The sequence below is a fragment of the Furipterus horrens genome, unplaced genomic scaffold (genome assembly GCF_987537825.1).
Source record: "Furipterus horrens unplaced genomic scaffold, mFurHor1.1.pri manual_scaffold_4, whole genome shotgun sequence".
Taxonomy (NCBI): Eukaryota; Metazoa; Chordata; class Mammalia; order Chiroptera; family Furipteridae; genus Furipterus; species Furipterus horrens.
Genome location: NW_028327174.1, coordinates 199043127 through 199057764, shown reverse-complemented (window position 1 = coordinate 199057764; position 14638 = coordinate 199043127). Strand labels below are relative to the sequence as shown.

General features: G+C 56.5%; 2 protein-coding genes across 10 annotated transcripts in view; one reads left to right on the top strand and one right to left on the bottom strand.

Moving 5' to 3' along the window:
• Positions 1-451: 451 nt before the first annotated feature.
• On the top strand, positions 452-5398 carry PTGES2 (prostaglandin E synthase 2). 4 transcript variants are annotated; one of them, XM_090274792.1, is made up of 7 exons: positions 452-822; positions 2050-2247; positions 2965-3023; positions 3385-3534; positions 3795-3910; positions 4107-4224; positions 4500-4831. In XM_090274792.1, exons 1-7 carry the CDS (start codon positions 553-555, stop codon positions 4747-4749), a joined length of 1161 nt encoding a protein of 386 aa, XP_090130918.1. In that variant the 5' UTR covers positions 452-552; the 3' UTR covers positions 4750-4831. The 4 variants fall into 4 exon arrangements, with proteins under 4 accessions (XP_090130918.1, XP_090130920.1, XP_090130921.1 ...); XM_090274794.1 differs by having other exon boundaries at positions 519-822; positions 3795-3995; positions 4500-4625; XM_090274795.1 differs by lacking the exon at positions 4500-4831 and adding an exon at positions 4861-4949 and having other exon boundaries at positions 520-822.
• A 7254-nt stretch (positions 5399-12652) lies between these two features.
• The window catches only part of SLC25A25 (solute carrier family 25 member 25), a 31163-nt gene continuing 29177 nt past the window's right edge, over positions 12653-14638 (bottom strand). For all 6 annotated transcript variants that reach the window (XM_090274785.1, XM_090274788.1, XM_090274787.1 and 3 more), the window contains one exon: positions 12653-14601. In XM_090274785.1, the coding sequence (XP_090130911.1) occupies positions 14417-14601 (185 nt within the window). In that variant the 3' untranslated portion in view covers positions 12653-14416. The remainder of the gene's footprint in view (positions 14602-14638) is intronic.

Below are 14638 nucleotides of genomic sequence, written 5' to 3'. Positions count from 1 at the left end.
ATTTTATGTTTCGGGTCAGAGGAGAAATGGTGCAGCGGTGCGGGAGGGCAGAAACAGCCCGAGTCTCTAGCTCCCAATGTTGGTCAGGTCTGGCCGTTTCCGCAGTCCATAAGGACCCGAAGCCGTGACTTCCTGACACTCCAAGGGTTCAGTCACTTTCTATTGGGTGCGTGAGGTAGAAATCACAACACATTGCAGTCTACGTTGGGGCTCAGAGGCCACACCGGGAGGTACGTGGCCGAGTCGAGGGCAGCGCCCGGGTATTCCTTGTTTTCGGCGCGGGTCACCACCAAGTTCCGCTACATCTACAGGTTCAGGAGCCGGGGAATTTAGCGACTTCCAGACATCCCGGGTGTATTTTTGCGGCTCTGAGGAGTGTATGAAAGCTGGGCACTGGGCAAACACGCTTCAGCTCGAGAGGGCTAGCCCCATGCGAGTTGGCTCACTGTCACCCCGGCAACCTGCTGGACGCCGGGGACCCGGCCCTTTAAGGGAAGCCTAAACCTACGGTCTTGGTTTCGCGCTCCCGCCCGCGGCGCCGGCAGAGTGAACATGGCCCAGGCTGCACGGGTGCTGTGGCCCCGCGGGCGCGCTCTGGCCTGGAGGCTGTGCGGTAGCCCGGCGCCCGGACTACCAGTGCAGAGTCGGGCTGGCTTTGCGGGGGCGGCGGGAGGCCGGGGCCCTGCGGCCATTGTCCCCAAGGGGGGCGGCAGGCTGCTGGGGGCGGCGGCGCTGGGCCTGGGGGGCGCCATGGGGCTGTACTACACCGCGCGTTGGCACCTGCGCTCCCAGGATCTGCGCGCAGAGCGCTCAGCCACGCAGGTAAGCCCGGGCTGGACCGAGCCGCGCGTGGGGAGGGACGCTGAGGTCAGCGTCGAACTTCGGGACTTCGGGGAAGAGGCGGAGCCAGGAATCGCCCCTGCTGTCCGCTCGTGACCTTGGGCGAGTGACTTGGTTTTGACTCGAAGCCCTCAGCGTCTTCATCTGTGAAATGGGTCCGCTACTGATGCCTGCTAACTAGAATTGTTGTCTCTGTCTTAAAGCCATTTTCCTAACTTATTTAAAAACTTTCTAATGAGAAGATTTTGAGGTCACAGAAAAGGGAAAGAAAGCCTCTTTCATTCTTTATCCCATTCCAAATCCTAAGGCTGTATATATATTTATTGGTAGTATTATTAGTATTTTTATGGAATCGATGACCCTTGGACTCCAGGTCCTGAGACAGGGAGGGACATGGAAGTGTCCCCCAGCCAGGTGGTGGCCCAGCTGCCCTTCACATGCTTTGTACACTGCACCAGCACAGTCCTTATTCTGCTGCAGTCCCTGCCATCCGCCCGCAGGTGCTTTTGTCCTGGACTCAGGGTCACAGGGGTGAGTGGGTGGGAGGGGAGCAGAGGTCTCTGTATCTCCCTGCTCAGTTCCACGGCACAGCCTTTTCCCGGCGGAACATCGAGGGCAGTGGGCTGCAGCTGTGACTTTCAAACATGATCTGCCGCCAGCTCACCTGGGCCTTTCCTGCTGGACGTGCAGGATCCCGGATCCAGGCCCAAGGCCCTGATACAGTCCTTCCCCCTTGGAGATTTGAGGTGGACCCCACTCTGGCCAAAGCTGGGCTACTGGCGGGGTTGTAGCCCATCTCTGCCCCCTCACCCAGAGGTCTCTGGGGTTGGGGGAGTGGGGATGGGCACTCTTAAGTAGAGACAGTTGCTCTGCGTCTGGGAAGGCACTCCTGCTGATGTCTGCTGTCCCCTTGGGACAAGAGGAAGAGGACAAGTGTCCTTCCAGTGTAGGACAGACTAGAAGATTCCTTCTGCACAGACCAGACTTGCTTCCTGGAAAGCACTGTGGATCGTGGCTGAGCCTGCGCTGTCTGCTGCAAGAGCCTGCCCCCTGCCTCCTCATATCCCCTTTCTCCCTGCCCCCCCCCACCCCCATTCCTCCTGATGTTCTCAGGGTCATCTTAGAAGACTCTGCTAGGAAACAAGTTTGCTTGGGGACAGGCCTGGGAACCAGGCCTCAGAAGCCCCCCTCGCTCTGCTCCCCACCCAGCTCTCCCTGTCCGACCGCCTGCAGCTGACTCTGTACCAGTATAAAACGTGTCCCTTCTGCAGCAAGGTCCGCGCCTTCCTCGACTTCCATGCCCTGCCCTACCAGGTGGTGGAGGTGAACCCTGTGCGTAGGGCCGAGATCAAGTTCTCCTCCTACAGGAAGGTGCCCATCCTGCTGGCCCAGGAAGGAGACAGCTTGGTGAGCTCCGGGAGCCCCCTACCGTGTCCTGGGTTGTCCTGGAAGATCCCTGGAGTCAGGCGCTGCTTTGCAGCCCTGGAAGGACCTTGGGCTCTTGGCCTCAGCAGAGGATTAGAGGGGGAAGTAGCTGGTATACAGCACACACTCAGTAAATGTAGGCTGCCACCCCCTGCCCCCCAACACCAAACACCCGCCTGGTCTAAGGGATGCAGACCGAGCACCACAGAGTTTAACAATGCGGGTTCCGAATTAGGGTGGTCTGGGTTCAAGGTGCGCCTCTGCCCCTTACTGGCTGTGTGACTTGGGCTGGTCACTTAGCCTCTCTGGGCTCGCTTCATCACCAGTCAGCAGAGGGCCATACTCTCCAGGGTGTGGGGAGTGCCTGGCCCGGTGCTTGGCTGCTAGTATGGAGCTTCTGGAGTCCGCCCTGCTCCTCAGGGCCCTGGCGGCCAGGCAGGTGGAGTAGGCAGGCCCGGACCCTGGGTCCTCCCCACACCCTCTTCCCCATTAGCCATACTTGGATCTCCCTGAGAGTGGGGACTGCGTCCCGGGAGAAGGAGAGAGCACAGCGGCCATGGGTTTTATGGGAGAACCCCAAGTAGAGGACCAGCAGTGCCCTGGTTCTGCCCGACCAGTTTCCGTGGAATGCGTGAGCACCAGTGTTGTTTAGAGAACCCCATTCCTGCCCACGATCTAAACCAACCTCTTCTCCTCCAGCAACAACTGAATGACTCCTCTGTCATCATCAGTGTCCTCAAGACCTACCTGGTGTCGGGGTAAGGAGGCCCAGCGGGCCACCTTTTATCCCTTCTGTCTCCAGGGAGGCCTCACCGCGTCCAGCATGGGGTCAGGGTGGGGCTGCTGCTTTCATTTCCAGGATGGGCCCTGGCTGCCCTACTCTGAGCCTCCCCCCCACATCTCCCCCTGTCAGGGAAGTGTTCCCGGTGTCTGTCCCAAATCCCTCTTGCTGCAGGACCTCCTGTGTCACCCACAAGAGGGTGGAAAACTTTTGTGGGTTGGTCCTGGCTCCACCTCGGGGCTGGGTCAGGCTGGGGTGGATAGTCACTCTCAGGAGGCGAGGGTGTGGTCTCCGGGGGGAGAAAGGAGGCGGGGTGAGACTCTGGATGTGTCCTGAAGGCAGCCCCTGGAAGTCATCATCACCTACTATCCACCCATGAAGGCCACGAATGACCAGGGCAAGGAGGTGACTGAATTCTGCAACAAGTACTGGCTAATGCTAGACGAGAAGGAGGCCCAGCAAATGTATGGCGGGAAGGAGGCCAGGACGTGAGTGGGGCTGGGGCTGCCCGGGAGAGGGTGGGGGTGCGGGTCTTCCCCAGAGGAGACCAGGCTGAGCGAGACACTGGGAGGGGGCAGCAGTCGGAGACCATGAGGGCTGAGGCCGAGTCTCCATACGGACCTGCTGCTTCGACCTTAGCTTCCCATCCAGACGCTGGGAGGTCTAGATAGAGGGTCTGCTCCCCATCTCCAAGGCTCTGGCTTAGGAAGCCCACCCGGCCCTCCCCCTGGCCCCTGCTTACCCACAGGGAGGAGATGAAGTGGCGGCAGTGGGCAGACGACTGGCTGGTGCACCTGATCTCCCCCAACGTGTACCGCACGCCCGCCGAGGCCCTGGCCTCCTTTGACTACATTGTCCAGGAAGGCAAGTTCGGGACCGTGGAGGGCGCTGTGGCCAAGTACGTGGGTGCAGCTGCCATGTACCTCATCAGCAAGCGGCTCAAGAGCAGGTGATGGCGCACGTGTGTGTGTGTGCGTGCGCGTGTGTGGCGGCCTCCCTGCTGACCTGCCCTGGGCCTGGGTGGGAGCTCCCCTGACGGGCTTTTCCTGCCCCTGCCCAGGCATCACCTCCAGGATGATGTGCGTAAGGATCTGTATGAGGCCGCCAACAAGTGGGTGGCAGCCGTGGGCAAAGACCGGCCCTTCATGGGGGGCCAGAAGCCCAACCTGGCTGATCTGGTGAGTGTGGTGGTGGCAGGGGGTATCCCAGATCAAGGGGCCTCGCTTTGGGTCGGGAAAGCCCAGGCAGGGAGAGCCCAGATGTATCTCCCAGCTCCCCCACCTCTGAGGCGACTGGCTCCATCTGTTGTCAGGGGCTTAAGGAAGACCCACTACAAGGAACTGTCTTGGTTCCCATAAGTGACAAGCTTACTGGAGGGGTTGGCTTCAGGCCTGGCTGGATCCAGGGGCCCAGGTGGTATTACCAGGGCTCAGGATGCCCTGTTGCATCTCAGTTCCTTGGCCCGAGACCAGCCTTTGTCCAGTGCATCAGCCTCTCCCCAAAACGTCCCGCCTCCCCGTCCATGGGGAAGCATTCCTGCAGCCTGGGTGAGACATGCTGATTGGCAGGCCCAGGTCTCTGGGTGGTCGGGAGGTCTCAGGACGTGGGAGTGGGGGAAGGCATTTTCCCAAAGCAAAATCTGGGTGGGGGGAGGGGAGGGTTGCCCAAAAAGGAGATGTGGGTATGGGGCAGGTAAAACCTAGTTATCCCTCATACTTCATTCGAAGCCCCACATCTAAAGTTAGCCCGTTAGTGGGTCAGGGGGGGCGACAGGCCCCAGGAGCAGGTCTGGATGCCCCGTGTACCGTCCCCAGGCAGTGTATGGTGTGCTGCGTGTGATGGAGGGCCTGGAGGCCTTTGACGACCTGATGCGTCACACGCGCATCCAGCCCTGGTACCTGCGGGTGGAGAAGGCGATCGCCGAGGCCCCCCAGTGAACGGCGCGTCCCACCAGGAGGACCCGGAAGACTGCAGAAGACTGGCTCCCTGGGACCGGGGCCGCGGGGCCAGCACCCGGCGATGCTGTGCAGGGTGACAGGACCGTTCTACGTCTTGTCCACCCCCAGCCCCGCAGCATTCTCTGCTTCTAACACTGGATGTCTGCTCGGGGACACGGTGCCCTGAGGGGCTCAGAGAGGCTACCTCCCCCCACCTCCCTGTCCTGGGCTCTCGGTGGCTGCCCTGTGTAACCCTGTGGTGGGAATTGGGATGGGTCCCCGCTCTGGACAAGGGAAGTAGGGATACCCTGGGTTAGGGGAGAACCCCATCCTTGGCTCCTCGTGGTTCCTGCTCTTCCCAAGCAGCCCCGGGACTGTGTTGTTTGAAATAAATAAAAAGGTTGCTGCCCCCTCATGGTGGTGCTGCAGTGAGGTTTGTGGGTGCTGGGGGCGCCGAAGGAGGGCCTTTCCTGCACCCATGCTGCCCTCACCCCACTTTCCCTTCTCTCTTCACAGCCAGCCTTTTCCTGCCACCCTCAAACCTCGCCCAGGGTTACTTGGTACTTCTCAGCTGCTCAAGGAGGCAGACTCACCTCTCCTTTGTCAGTCCAAAGGGAGCGCCCTTCTGTCCATGACACCGTGGCCAGGGAAGGGGCTCCCTGCCACCACGCCACCCCGTGCTCCGGGCCCTTTCTGCTCCTCCCTCTCAGCCCGGCAATTGCGTCTCCCAGCCTCGGCTTCCCCTTGAGCCCCAGTCCGACCAACTAAGGAGGCTCTGGGTGCAGGAGGGACCCGTCCTACCTGCCCTCTCCCCTCTCCCTGTTTTCATGTATCACAGAGATGCTTTCTGTTGTCTCCACATTTCGCAAAGGAGGTTATGGCTGGTGGCTGGGGACGGGACTGACTTGTGACTGGGGCTTTTCCCCTGGGGCTGCTGCACGCACACCTGCCTCATCCTCACCCTCCTCAACGGTCACCTCGATGAGAAGTCCAAGGCCTGTGCTAGCTAGACCCCCATCTCTATGACTGGGCTGGAGACCAGCTAGTTAACCCAAGGCCACCATATGGGACCAACTGAGCCCCAATTTTTGAAATTAGGCAGGTGGTAGGGACCCCTGCTGCTTTCACCAAGTATTGCCCTCACACACCCCGAAAGGTGACAGCCCGGCCTCAGTTTTTCTGTTTTCCTTGGCCTGGCCCCTGAGCTGTTTGTCAGTGACCACCAGAGGGTGGTAAGAGGATGCGAATCCCTGTAGGAGGTGAAAACAGGGTCTGGTGCTGCCACCTTTGGGCAAACTCCGGGATTGCACCTCCGGGCAGTCGTCGTTACCCAGGGACTGTCTGTGCCCATCTGTAAAATGGGTTTAGCACGCAAGGGTCTGAAGATGGGCGGGTAGGAAAAGCCGCACCTCCCAGGGGAAAAGGCTTCAAGCCAGGACTCCCGCCTGCTCCATCTTGGTCATGCTCGGCTCCCCTCTGGCCTCGATGGTAGCAGAAGGCCCGAGGTGGGAACACTGCCACTGCTCGCTGTGCCGTGGGCAAGCCTCAATCTTGCCATCTTTGGACAAGCCCTTGGAGGACAGTTAACTGCCATGGGGTCGGTGCCATCAGGGTCAACGCACCCAGCAAGTCAACAGGTGAGGGGCATTTTTATGCAGCCAGTGGGTCTGCTGTCTGTTCTCAGAACACATTCCCTGCTGTTCCCAATCAGGTTCTCAGAACTCGTGGTCAAGAGCTTCAGGAACTAAGGAAGGGACGAGGGTGGTGAGAATGGGGAGATCCCTCCTCCCTGGGAGTCCAGAGGGCTCCCTGGAGAGGTTGAGACGCAGCCTAGATTTCAAAAATTGGGAGGATTCTGGTTTGCTTTTGGCTTTTTTTTGTTAGGTTGTTAAATTTCACCTCGATTATGCAAATAATGTTTATTGTACATAAAGAGAACAGGAAGATAAGCAAAAAGATGATACCATCTATTATCCTCCTACCACCCAGAGACTCCCACTTAAATTTTTTTTGGCGTACAGCCTTCTACTTCATTTTTTATGCAGTTTACTTATAGTGCATATATATATTTACATTTTATATGTAATAAATATACATTTATATATATCTAACTGTTAAGTGGGGTGTATTTGGTGGCAAGCACTATTTTAAGCTCTTCACGTACATTACCTCGCTTACAACATTTCTGTGAAGTAGGTACAACTATTTTACAGATGAGGAAACTGAGGCATCAGAAAGGTTAAGTGAACTCCCCGGTGTCACACAACTAGTAGGTGGCAGAGGCCGGATGTGAGACCAGACCTCCTGGCTCCAGAGTCTGTAGTTTTCATCACAGTGTCACATGGCTCCTCTCTCTCTCTCTCTCGATGAGTTTTTCTTTATTGTAAATAAAAATTCAGATCCCACCGTAGCTGCTCAATCCCAGATTAGACATTGTTCTCCCTCCTCCTTATTGCTGACCGTGTAACATTCCATGGTCCACAGCATTCCACAGGAGGGCTGTTCCCTGGTTTATTTAACCAGGGAGGGGGGAGGACTTTGTCGGGCAGACGTGTCTAATAGGGAACAGGCGTTGTGGTGCGCTGAATAATGGCCCCGCATACATCTAGGCCCTAATCCTTGGCACGTGCACAAGTTACCTTGTGTGGGAAAGGGCGTTTGTAGGTGGGATTAAATTCATGATTTTGAGATGGAGTGTTTCCTGAATTACCCAGGTAGGCCCTAAATGTAACCACAAGTGTCTTCCCAAGAGGGAGACTTGACTCCAGAAGCAAGGAGTTGATGTCATGTGAGGAAGAGGTCACAAGCCAAGGAATGCAGGTGGACTCCAGAAGCTGGGAGAGGCAGGGAGTTGGCTTCTCTGCAGGGAGAACTGGGGCTCCAGAAAGCACCAGCTCTGAGGACTCCTTGATTTCAGCCCAGTGAAATTGATTTTGGACTTCTGACCTCTAGAACTATAAGAGAATAATTTGTGCTGTTTTAAGACACATTTTTTTTTTTTTAATGGGAGAGATTTACCCAGGCCAGTCGCATCAAGGACTGGCGGTGACCACTGACCACCAACTTCCACCCTCCATGGAGGATCAGCTGTGCGGGGGCAGGGTGGTGGTGCGCCACAGTGGTCTGTAGCTGTCCACTGGGTACACTGGCTCTGGTATTTCCCAGGCGGTGCAGGCCAAGGTCAGCCCCCACCTCTGTTTTGCCCGGGGCCATCCTGCCTGAGTTACAGAGCAATCTGAGATGGCTGCTACTTGTGCTGGGCTTGGAGATTCCCAGGTGAAGCCAAGCTGTGAATCTGGGCTGGGCCTGGGGCTCACTGAGGCCAGCTGTTGCCTGTTTGATGGGATTTAGGAAGTTGTGAAGCAGGAGCCAAGACAAGCCATTCATATGGGAAAGCAGCTTGGGTGGGTCTGTAAGTTGGATGAGGCAGAGAGTCTCTGGGAATCTCCAAGGTGGGTCAAGCAGTGTTAGCCAGGCTGATGGAGTCTCAGATATGGCACCAGCTTGTTGGCTCTGTGGGGGAGGATTTAGAAAAGGGACAATGGCCTCTGCTCATGTTGATGCCAGACACTTGAATTCCTCTCCCAATGTGCCACTGGTGCCTTTCAAGCTGCTACCCCAGAGCTGGAGCTCAGAGGGAGTGAGTCTGAGTAGGTAAGTCCATGTGTGGGTCTTTAAGGGGAACTGCTTGGGGCTCCAGCAGTTTCCTCCAGTGACTCAATCCTTGTTGGTTTTTGCAGCTAGAAGTTGTGGGGACTTATCTTCCTGGCACTGGAACCCTGAGTTTGGGGGCCTGGTGTGGGGCTGAAACTCCTCGCTCCCAAGATGTCCCTCCCAAACTTTGATTCACCACACGTGGGTGTGGGACCAACGCATTCCACATCTCTGCCCCTCCTACCCGTCTGGATGGATGTGGTTTCCTTAATTCTGTATTTGTCAGACTTCCATTCAATTCAGTTTCTGATGGTTGTGAGTGGTGGTGTTTGTATTTTAGTTGTAGTTTTTATGTGGTTTTACGAAGAGGCAGGCCAGGTCTGCCTACGCAGCCATCTTGATTGCAAGTCTCAGATCAGATCTTCTCACTTAACTTTTTCCACATGTAATCATCAAGTACTATTGAATAGTCACAAAATATATAACAATGAATAAAGCTATTGGAATACAAAGTGAAGCACAAACAGAATGCTGTGCATAAGCTGAGTCATGTGACGTAGTAATTATTAAATATCATTTTGTTACTGAGCAAAGCAGGGCTCATTCACGTGGGCCTCGGTGTCGTCGTCGGCAGCCGTCCGTCTCGAGAGATGATGGTGTAGCTTCTTAAGAGTCTATCTGCACCGCCGAGAATGGCTGTGCAGTCCGACTCGGGAGTGACACGGTATCTGTCTCCTCCCTTGTTGAATCGACATCTTGCGATGACGCTGGAGTGTCCTCTCCAGTGAAGCTGAAGCTACAGAGCCTGGGCAGGGTGATACGGAGGGTCTGCTGTTGCCCATGCAGCAGACCCCCCCTCTCTTCGCAGCTGAAGGGTCCAAGGGAAAGACGGAGTCAATACAGCTTGGCTTCAGGTGCGCCGCAGGAGTTGCCGGTGTTGACTACAACGTCAAACCGCCTTAGGGACTCCGGCTCCGGATTTTCTGTCGGGGTTTACTCCCTTAGCCTTTCCCCTGAGGAGGTATGCCGCAAGGCAGCGGAGGTATTTTGGAGTCAGAGTTTTCCTTGGTGTAAGCCCCAACAATTGGTGTTGGGAAAAACAGGTCTTTGTTTACAATATTCCAACCTTGGCGCGGCTGGGAGCATTTCTGTTTGGATCCCTGTTCTCCCCTGAGACCCAGCACTTTCCTTGGCTCCCCAAAAGCCTATAAACCATAACCAAGCCCAACAATTCCCCATTTCTTATCTGCCAGCTCTCTCCTTCAGGATCTGGAGTGTGTCTTCAGCCTCTGTATAATGGTCCAGAAAAGCATGTACCGTGTTATGCTGGATTCTGGTGAAAATCAGGAAAGGCACAAGTCCTAAGAGGGTGTCCTCTCCATATGTCTCAAGTTCCAAGAGTCCAAATAGAGTCTGGGTCTGCAAGTTGGAGTCCTTGGTGACTCCAGAGTCAGCTGGAGCAGGCACGATCTAAGCAGCGGCGTGCCTCCTTTCCTACTAGCCCAGGCTGCATTGACACAATTTTTAACAGCAGCCATAGGATACTAATACAAATGGTATCGGCGCTGGTTGGTGTGGCTCAGTGGATTTTGTGCTGGCCTGCAAACCACAGGGTTGCCGGTTCGATTCCCAGTCAGGGCACGTGACTGTGTTGCGAACCAGGTCCCCAGTCAACCACACATTGATGTTTCTCTCCCTATCTTTCTCCCTCCCTTCCCCTCTAAAAATAAATAAATAAAAATCTTAAAAAACGAAAACAAATGGTATCAGCCAGTGCAGTCAGGGAAGAGAGACAGCTACGGTGACTAATGGTAGGCAAGTCCCCTGCCATGGGTCGGTGTCCTCCTCTTTACACGGAGGGAGTGAGGCTTGGGCTCCTTGGCCGGTGTCCGTGGGGCCGCCACTCTCTCCTCAGCCACCACAACTGCCGTGGGGAGATCAATGGTCCTCCTGGGCCACCACGGCTATGCTGGTGGGGACAGCAAATGGCCCAAAGAGATCATTCCTTTGTGGTCACTGCCTGGCCTGGGAAGCTGAGAGCAGGGGGCCTGGGTTTATCCTTCTCCCTCTGGGGGCTGGGACAGGCCTCAGTTTCCTCATTCCCGGGTCCTCCCAGCCCTACTCCATCCCCCTCCTCCTGCTGGCCCTTCCCATCCAGCCCTGGCCGGCCTCTCCAGCCACTGTGACCGGGCTGTGCTGGTCTGCTCTGGCTTCCTCACCCACCCTGGAGACCAGAGACCAAGGTCCACATCTGGGCAGCCGGGCCCAGCACACGGCCGTGCGTTGGGTCTCACCCTTCCCCTACATTCCAACCCCATCAGACGGGTGAGATCGAGGCAGCCCAGCCAGCAGCCGAGGACAGCGTGGCCTCAGTCAGCCAAGCTGGTTTGAAACTCAGCTCAACGTTCACCCCATATGAACTCGGGTGAATCCTTCCCCTCTGGGCTGTAAGGAAGGTACTGGGCCTATCTTGCTTGTGAGGCTCAGGGAGGCATGAGGTTTGCCCAGGATCCCACTGCCAAGGTGCCAGGATTGATTCAAGCACAGGCCTGCCCTACTGGTTCTCTGTGGCCTCCTGGCTGAGGAGAGCAGCCAGGGACCAGGTGCCCCTCAGTGAAGGTCCCCAGAAATGGATCATGGCACCATTCCAACCCCTGTGCAGCCTACCCTGTCTTCACCCCCAGGTATACAGCCTGCTGGGGGTCCACTGGCCTGCATTTGAGGGCCTTACTCACGGTGAGGTCGTAGGCAAACCCCTTCCCCTCCTGGAGCCTTAGTTTCCCCACCTGTAAAACGGGGGTGTGGTGGCAGAATTACCTCCTAGAACTGCTGAGGGTTAAGCTTGGACCTGTGTGGGCAGCACCCCAGCTGGTGTTCCATAAATCACCCGCAGGATTTAGAGACGACCTTTCATCTCGAGCTCCAGGAAGGAGGTTGAAGACACCCTCCCTACAGCGCAAGTGGCTCCCCCACCCCCACCCTGCTCTCGGGGTTGGATTCCCCCAGATGCCAGAGATCCCAGGCCCGCATGAACATCCTCACTGGGAGGCTGGAATGGAAAGCACTTTGGTGGAAGTGACTGTGTGTGTTTGGAATCCTGGAAGGGGAGGGAACCTGGGAGGTCAAACTGCTTATTAAGGACCAGCCATGTCCATAGTCTTCCCGACTTTCTAACAGCCCTTGCAGGCAAACCTGAAAGTCAGAATCTGAAGTGCAGCTCACTGGGCTCAAATCAGGGGTCAGCAGTGCAGCGTTCCTTCTGGGGGCACCAGGGTTTGACTCCGTTCCTGGCCTTTTCCAGCTCCGAGAGGCGCCTGCGTTCCTGAACTCGTGGCCCCTTGCTCTGTCTTCAAAGCCAGTGGCCTCGGGCAGAGTCCTTGCATAACCTCTCTGGGCTCTCTCCCTGCCTCCCTCTCCCACACTGAAAGATCCTGTGATTATTTGGGGCCACGTGGGTCATCCAGGCTCATCTCCCTATTTTAAGTTCAGCTGATTAGCAACCCCACCTCCATCTGCAGCCTTAACTCCCTTGGCCATGTCCCCTAACTCACAGGACACGGACACCCTTAGGAGGGGGCATAATCCTGCCTCCCACACCACGACACTTTTGGGTGGGTTTCATTCAACTAGGAACTATTCATTAAGCAGTGAAGAGAGCCAACAAAGAGCCAGCCCTCCTGGAGGAAACAGACGATAAATCAAGGAATTAAGAGCAAGCAGTGGCATTGACGGTGAAACTGCTACAGACAAAACGAAAATGACATGGGGCTGGGCTAGGGGAGAGGCTCAGAGCGTCAGCCCCCTCGCACTTCCAAGGTTATCGTCTGTGCTGGAGAAGCCCCTCTCCCGGCGGGATGGAACTGAGGATCTGGGAGGAACCTGGCCACAGTCCCAAGGGGAGGACTGGACAGGATGGGATAGGCTGGGAGGGGGCACCAGCTTGCCTAGACCCAATGGCTGGGAAATGATCTGTGCCCGTGACCCTGACCACAGAGAACGGAGGCAGAGTGCATACTCAGCTTTGAAACAACTTTATTAGAAGGCCGTTTTAAATAACTTCCAATTCTTTCTTAATTTGCTTTTCCACCAATCCCGGTTATAAGTATATTTATACCTAACAGTAAATTCTGCATTGATCTTTGCATCCGACTGAAATTGTCCTCATCGGGCCATTCGGCGGAATGAAAAGTGCAACTGTGAGGCCGCAGGCCGACCAGCATCACCGAGCGGGGGGGTAGGAGCCACCAGGGAGGAGCCCACTTCACAGCTGGGGTGGGGAGCGGGCACCCTCTCCTCAAACTCACAGTGACAGGCACCTCGCTGCCTTGTCATTCAGAGAGCGTGAAGCACAGAAATCCTTCTGGTCTCAAAAAGGATCTGGACTTCCATCTTCAATGGAATTCAGACTTTGGCTGCTCCTCCCAGACCCAGCAGCCCTCAGCCCCCAAGCTCCGTGGGTGCACGCCCCGTCCCCCCCTGCCCTTCTTCTGTCGTGTGGGCAGTGGCGGGAGTCGCGCCCACAGCCCCCTTTTCTCTTCACCCCACCTCTCAGGTGTGGGGAAAGTACAATCAACCATGAACATAAATATGAATAAAAAAATGAACTTGAAAATGACAGGCCATTAATTAAACAAATCTATAAAAATAGTTAGGACATAACTCTGTTCAAATAAATACGAAATAAATAGGCTCCAAGCAGTATGATACTTTGCATCAGTGGAATGTGAGGCTGGTCCCCCTTCGCCCCAACTGGGGTTGAGCACAAATCCCCAGGGGCGTCAGAAACAGACTTTAATGCTAAGCTATCTACTTGCTTTGTCTTCCCTCTGGAAGCACAAAACTCGCACATCTGTCCAGCTTATCTTTCTGAGCAGAACTCCTTCTCAACGATACATAATTAAGGCCATTAATCCCCTTTCCTTCTCTCACCAGGGCATGTAGACACAGGGCAGAAACTGGCCTTCCCGCTACAACACCGCGCCCTGCTTCCTTCGTGCCACCGTGGGGACAGAGTTGGTTCTGAGCTAGTGCCAGTCCTGAAGAGTCCGGGGCCAGCTCAGAGCACCAGGAGACCCCCAGCAACACGGGCAGAGGCCGCTGGGTCCCAGGACTGGCACACGCCTCCCAGGAAGCCATGCGCCAGGCAGCCAGTGGCGGGGCCGGGCCTTGCCCCCGCATGCACGTGCGCAGCGGTGCCTAGGTGAGGGGAGTGCACAGCCAGACCCCTCTGCCCCGCACGACCCAGCCACAGGTGGAGCTGTGCCGGGGCAGTCTGGGCAGTGAGGTCAGGTGGGAGCACCTTTCCCCAGGGCCTGAGGGGAGAGGAGTGAGGCAGGCCGTGGGAGTGGGCCGGTAGCCCCCCTCCTACCATATAAGAACAGCAGTGAGGAAGAAGCAAAGTGGGCACGGGGAAGATGCCCAGCAGGCCCGAGGGCAAGAGCCCATGGCCGGTGGTCTGGGGAGGAGGAAAAGATGGAAGAACTAAGCTGGCCTCCAAGCCCTGCTGTTTGGCAGCCACTGCAGGAAATGTCCTTTCCCTACTGCGCATAAGCTTGTGTCCTGCTGACCCCTGGACCTGAGGGACACCCACGGGTCTTCTCTGGAACGGACACGAGGGCCGGCCACGGTCAGCAGGACAAAGCCCATGGGCGCTCCCCCACCCCACCCCTGCAGGTGCGTCCCAGGGTTTTCACAGCTTGGCTTAAGTCAGCTTAGTGTTGGCACATTCACAGAATGAGATGGCTACACGTCCTGGGGCCGCAGGCCCAGGACCCTCCTGTCACCGGGACTGCACGCCCAGCGTGATCTTCAGGTTCTCATAGACCACGTAGCTGATGCTCACGGCTGGGATCACCTTCATGAAGTTGGGTGCCAGCCCCCGGTACAGGCCGAAGGCTCCCTCAGTCCGCAGGATCTGTCTGAAGAGGCTGCTCATAGTCACCTCTGGCGCGCCCTCAATGGAGGCTGCAGGGACAGAGGTTGCCTGTCAGAGGCCTTCTGC

Excerpts from the sequence above, each read along its gene's own strand:
- PTGES2 (XM_090274792.1), top strand. The coding sequence starts at position 553 with ATGGCCCAGGCTGCACGGGTGCTGTGGCCCCGCGGGCGCGCTCTGGCC. Across the intron at positions 823-2,049 it reads CAGAGCGCTCAGCCACGCAG|CTCTCCCTGTCCGACCGCCT; the intron begins GTAAGCCCGGGC and ends CTCCCCACCCAG. Across the intron at positions 2,248-2,964 it reads CCCAGGAAGGAGACAGCTTG|CAACAACTGAATGACTCCTC; the intron begins GTGAGCTCCGGG and ends CTTCTCCTCCAG.